The 6271-nt window shown below is 44.5% G+C and overlaps 2 protein-coding genes across 2 annotated transcripts in view; both read right to left on the reverse strand.

Annotated features, from left to right (window-relative positions):
• LOC124280624 (serine-rich adhesin for platelets-like) overlaps positions 1–1759 on the reverse strand; it is a 2421-nt gene extending 662 nt beyond the window's left edge. The window contains exon 1 of the mRNA XM_046716604.1: positions 1–1759. This exon is cut by the window's left edge and continues 662 nt beyond it. Coding sequence (XP_046572560.1) covers positions 1–1759 — 1759 coding nt within the window.
• Positions 1760–1845: 86 nt separating this feature from the next.
• Positions 1846–3351, reverse strand: LOC124280625. Its single transcript, XM_046716605.1, has 3 exons — positions 3171–3351; positions 2671–2762; positions 1846–1981 (listed from the first exon to the last, which is right to left on the reverse strand). Exons 1-3 carry the CDS (start codon positions 3285–3287, stop codon positions 1846–1848), a joined length of 345 nt encoding a protein of 114 aa, XP_046572561.1. The 5' UTR covers positions 3288–3351.
• Positions 3352–6271: the final 2920 nt, after the last annotated feature.

The following is a 6271-nucleotide window of genomic DNA, read 5'->3' on the forward strand; positions in this document are numbered from 1 at the left end:
ACATCTCCGCCAGGTACACACGGCCGTACGCACCCTGACCAACACACACAAACATGCCATCATCTTTCCTAGCAAACCGCACATCCCTTTTCTCTAGAATTGGTAGGTCGATGTGGTCCAGATCCTCACTCATGGAAGGTAGAAGTGGGTAGCCGTTGACTGTGAAAGGTGAGACTCTGGGATCAAAGCCGAAGACACGGAGCATGACATCATCAGTGACTTTGCTTGGCGATTCTTCGGCAACTTTAATCTCACTGACTACTTTGACAGATGACAGAGTGTTCGAAATCTGTTTCTCACTGCGTGCAGATAGTAGTTTACCTACCACGGCTTTGTGGGACAAAAGTTTAGCTTTTTCAAAGGACATAATCTGCTTCCTCATCAGCTCTTGTTGTTCCTGGGAGGACAAATCTGAGGATGCATGTCCTGACACTTCGACAGATGGGACAGACTTCCTTGGTGAGATCTCCTTTGTATGGACTAGTTCCATTGCAAGACTCATTGTATTCCTTGTATATCCATGTTGGGTTTGCAGCCCCATGCCGGAGGTCTGTAGTTCATCGGCAAGTGACATCATGTTTCTGGAAGACGATGCTTCATCACTGAAAGACCTGCGGATGAGGTTCTCAATAAAATGAGGATCTGTGTATTCAATAGGGAAGTCCTCGACCAGGCTCACGGGGCTCGTTGTGTTGGTAATCATATCATCCATGACATCATTTCTGTGAGAATTCTCATGTCTCATTTCTTGATCTAAATGGGGACTCTGTGGAGCAAGTTCATCAGCAAGGCTTAGCTCATTTCTGTCCTCAGAAGACTTGGTAAGTTCCTGGGTCATTGCTTTAAACCAGGTAGTTTCTCCAGCAGCAAACACGTCATACTCATCCACGTGATCATCGACGTCATCACAGACAGGCACTTTCTTCTGGGATGACTTTGGCTCTCCCTCGGGATTCAGTTGTCTCTGATGTGAGCCTCCAATGCATTGGTTCACTGGTGACCTTTCAGTGTTGCTGACATTGGTACAATCACTGCTGTCCACAAACAACCTGGCCGCTGCAGATCTATATTTGGGAAAAGCCTTGGACGATTGTCTGTCAACAAACACATCAAATGATTTGATCGCCCTTTGTTCATAGAAGGATGGTGGAATGAGCTCATACTTCTTCGTCACAGGTGGTTCAAGGACGCCTTTTGGTGCTGCAGATGGTGACTTGGTGAAGAAGTCTGGAGTCAGCAGTAGAGGAGTTGTATCAGCTGAGTCTTTGCCAAGGCCGCTTGTGTCACAGGTCTCAGTTTCTGTGTTCACAGAGTCCAGTGAGCCACCGACCTGGACATCAAGAGTTGGAGTTGGATCCGTCTGACAGGCGACGTCCACTTGGGCAGGTGAAGCTTGGATCTCTACCTGGCGGGTACTGGGAGAGACTTGAATCCCGCTTGATGTGGTGGCAACAGAGGCTTGCGTAGCACAGGAGGTGGTACTAGTGGATGTCTGACTGCCACAGGAGGTGGAACTGGTGGATGTCTGACTGCCACAGGAGGTGGTGCTGGTGGATGTCTGACTGCCACAGGAGGTGCTGGAGGTTGCCTTGCCACAACAGGTGGAGTGAGAGGTAGTTTTCTGCCCATCGACCTGTGTGAAGATCTGGAGAGACGTGTCCTTGGTTTGAAGATGTTTCAGGATGATCTCCTTCAGTTCATCTGCACTCACCACACTAACTTGTCCTGAGTTGCCTGGGAACAGGTTACCTGTGCACATTTTGTTGGAAGACAGTGGCACGAAGACAACAGTGGATCGGCTTCCATCTTCCCTCACTGCTGAGAAGGTGGTGCCTTTGGGGGTCCTCAGCCAGGCTTCATCGCCACAACCACTTTGGTCAGAACGAGGCTGGTATCCATTTGATAGATGTATGAGGGGGGAATGGCGTCCCAGGATCGACACGTGACGGTCATGTTAGTGGCCCCAAGCTTGACCTGCATCCTGGAAGTTAAAAACAAGAAGTCAATCCATAATACACGCGGACAGCAATAATTCACAATCAGCATCTGATTTAGATTAATAGATTAATAATTTTGGAAACATCGTTCGGCCCTCGTGTGCGTTGGCGTGTGTGAGTGTGTGTAGTGCATGCTTGTGTGCGTGCGTGCGTGTGTACGTACGCGCGCGCCTGCCTCTGTGTAGGAGTGAGTTAGTGCCTGTGTTAGTTTTTGTGTTACCATGCGTTTGTGTTTATGATAGTAGAATCTGGAAAATTTCTGTGTGTTCTTTTTAAAGCGGGATGGTGGGGTAGCCTAGTGGTTAAAGCGTTCGCTCATCACGCTGAAGACCCGGGCTCGATTCCCTACATACCTACAACGTGTGAAGCCCATTTCTGGTCTCCTCCGCCGTGATATTGCTGGTATATTGCTAAAAGCCGCGAAAAACCATACTCACTCAGTTTTTAAAGAAAATATTCACAAAATCGGTCTGATTTGTGTACGATGTGACAATCTGTAATAATCTGAAAATTGACATAATCTTCTAATGAGTAAATCCAAACAATTTACCACATGTAAATGGTCTATGAATATTACATTATACGACGCGTAACATGGGAAGGCACATGTGAGAGATAGAGCGAACGTCGTATACATAATGTACCAACACCAAAATATCCTCACGAATCCTACCTTTCACTCAATGAGCGGGTGTCCTTTCTCGTCCAAAGTTTCTTGTTATTTCTTGCCATTTCTGAACACATCTGAATTTCTCTTTGCGTCACCTTTGAAGAAATTGAGGTGTTCATAAGTCATTTGTGAACTTAATTCTTTGGAATTATATTTGATTTAGGAAATACAATAGATGGCACCATTTCATTCAGGTTGATTTCTATTCATTTAAATTCGTATTTGTCATCCAGCCAGAAAACCAATACACCAAACACTTGTTTCTCAAGTGTCTCTCACAGGTCTCCCTACGGAGACAAAAAGTAGCGTAGAGAATTATTAACCTATTTGGAAATCGGTCAATTTTTTGAGTTAAACATTGGTTTTATAATTGTTTTCAATGGGTTCAGGGTGGTACAATGTTGTTATTCCATAAATAATCATTAAAGAATCTTATTAATTCCTTGATATCTTCAGATAAGGGATGCGACTGACGAGTCAATAGGATTTCTGATGGTATTTACCTTGTAGATGGCGTTGATAGTCTTCAGTACCCCCGACTGTCTCCAAGGGGCGTCTCCTCCCGTCTTTATATGCGGGGGATCTCTTCCTCCCAAACCTTCCACTTGAAAAGCTTTCATTTTGAAGAGCTAGTTAATCGCATGTGATGTCGCAAGACCAACACTGTTGCTAATGACCCTTCTGTCTGACCAGATCAGCCTTGGTAACCTCCTATGACGTCATTGCTCTGTGACGTCACATTTATCTGTGAAGTCACATGTTTAAGTGGGCGCATCGCTAAGCTCCTACAGCGGGTCAACTGTACATAGTTTGTACGTCAATTTTGCAATGGAATTGTTGTCTGTACATTTAAACGTATACAAATAGTTTTAAGAAATGTCAGTATTCAGTATATTTCCAAGCTGACCAGTGGGTCGTTCTCTTAATTTTTTGACAATACGAAGTTACCCCCGATGCTTGTCGTTGGAGGCAACCAGATCGATCGGGTGGTCCGGCTGGGCCTAGAATCTACTTATAGGTGATTGTACGCGTAGACGGAATATCAGAATATCGATCACTGGATTGTCTAGTCCAGGCACAATTATCTATATTCCATTGCTAGAATAACCGAGCTAAAATATTAGTTTGCAACCTAGTAAATAACAAAAGTTAATGTTTAGTTTAATACTGAGATGTACTAAAACATAACAGAGTTGATTGTTTCTGTCAGACTCGGTTGTTGGTGGATCATCGGTTTGAAATATACAACCAAACAATGGGCGGTAGAGCAAATGAGACTTTCATTCTTACAAACAGTGTCTTTCTACAGTGGCAGGGTTGGCTAGCCGTCTGATGTGTCGTAGATTCCGTTTGACGGGGTCGACCATTCGACTTTGACCAAAGGTTCTTCAAGATGCCTTCAAGAATTTCCCCGATGATATTCCCTACACAGTCGCCATAAAAAATCGCGAATAAAGTGTTTTGTGTGAGTGGGTGAGTGATTTTAGTTTTACGCCGCTTTCAGCAACATTCCAGCAATATCACGACGAGGGACACCAGGGGCTTCACGCATTGTACCCATGCGGGGAATCGAACCCGGGTTTTCAGCGTGACGAGCGAACGCCTTAACCACTAGGCTACTCCACCGCCCGGGTCGGTTTTGAACTCCTCATTATGGAAGGATATGTGTGACATATCGTTTGTGTTAATAAGTTTAGTTGATATCATGTCATTAAATGAGTTATACTTAAACTTGGTATATGCATAATTGTCACATATGTACGGCTGAATAAAATGGTTGAAAAGGTCGGATGCACCCTTGCACCCTTCACCCGTATTTTAGGTGCAGGTGGGTGCGGGGTCTGTGGTGTGATATATGCAGTCTCCCAGGGGACACCAGAAATGGGCTTCACACATTGTACCCATGTGGGGAGTCGAACCCGGGTCTTCGGCGTGACGAGCGAACACTTTAACCACTAGGCTACCCCCCCACCCCCCACCCCCCTAAGAAGTACCCCTTGAGATAATCAATGATGTACATTAGTGAAATGTTTGTATTTTCACTTACATATTCTTTTGAAAATGACTCACCGGAAACAAAATATATATCGATGCTGTCAAATATCGCCTCTTCTGGCTACTACGGATTACGTGTTAAAACTCCCACTGTTTATGTAAACAAATCATACAGTCTAGCACTTTAAAATACACAGTGCAGAGAAATATACCGGATGCAGAAGAGGTGAGGTGAAACCTGGCCCCGATTTCTCGAAACAAACTTAAGTCTGAGTTTTGACTTAAGTTAAAGTTTTTACTCAAATTTGAGAAAATGCATTTCACAGAATGATCTGAAATCGATATTAAGCTCAAACATAGTAGACAATTTGAGTTTGATGGATAGATTACTTAAGTTGTTTGGGCTTTTTTATTTATAAAATGCAGTTGAGTTAAGAATTCAGCTGTTTCAAATTGTCAAACTCAGTTTGAAATTTGAGTAAAAACTTAAGTTTGTTTCGAGAAATCGGGGTCTGGTTTAACGTCGTGCTTGAGAATATTTCGCTCATATGACGACGTGCATGTGTGTGTATGTGTATGTGCGGCTGCTTGTACTAGCCCAGACTAAAGCTGGTTTTATAGTGCTAGCCCACTGAGATACCATGCCGCAGTGAAGCATGAATACCCCACTCAGACACATTATACTGACTCCGAGCCGACCAGTCCTTGTTGTACCCATTAATGCCGAGCGCCAGGCAGGGACCAACAAGTACCATATTGTAACGTCTTTTGGTATGACGCGGTCGGGGATCGAACCCGCGACCTTCCGCTCTCCGGGGATGCGGAAGACAACCGAGAGTCTGTAACTACTCTTCTCGTGTATCAACAATGATGCTTACATGCTGTTTCAACCGTGATGATCCATGAAGCGATGTTTTCAGATATTGGAAAAATGGCTTGCTCTTCCTATCTCCCAAACCCGTGAAGATCCGGGTTAGAATTGGTCTTTAGCAAGCCATGCTTGTCGTAAGAGGCGAGTAACGGAATCGTGTGGTTGGCACAACTTGACCCATAAAGACTTGTCATTCCTATCACTTACATTTTCTAGAATGCCTCTTTAACAGTGGTTGACTCATATCATCGTATGCCAATTGCGTGGATCGATGCTCATGATTTTGATCACAGGATTGTCTGGTTCGGACTCGATTTAATTACAGACCGCCACCATATAGTTGGAATATTGCTGAGTGTGGCGAATAACAACAAACAAAACATTGTATTTTGTCTTCTCGAGAGCGATAAACTGCATTGTTCAAATCACCTGGAGGTGAGGTGAGGTGAAATTGGGTTTAACGTCGTGCTTGAGAATATTTCGCTCATATGACGACGTACATGCATGTGTATGTGTATGTGCGGCTGCTTGTACTAACCCGGACTTAAGCTGGTTTTATAGTGCTAGCCCACTGAGATACCATGCCGCAGTGAAGCATGAATACCCCACTCAGACACATTATACTGACTCCAAGCCGACCAGTCCTTGTTGTACCCATTAATGCCGAGCGCCAGGCAGGGACCAACAAGTACCATATTTTAACGTCTTTTGGTATGACGCGGTCGAGGATCGAACCCG

This window comes from Haliotis rubra, unplaced genomic scaffold (genome assembly GCF_003918875.1).
Source record: "Haliotis rubra isolate DU_JTF1 unplaced genomic scaffold, ASM391887v1 Scf270, whole genome shotgun sequence".
Classification (NCBI taxonomy): Eukaryota; Metazoa; Mollusca; class Gastropoda; order Lepetellida; family Haliotidae; genus Haliotis; species Haliotis rubra.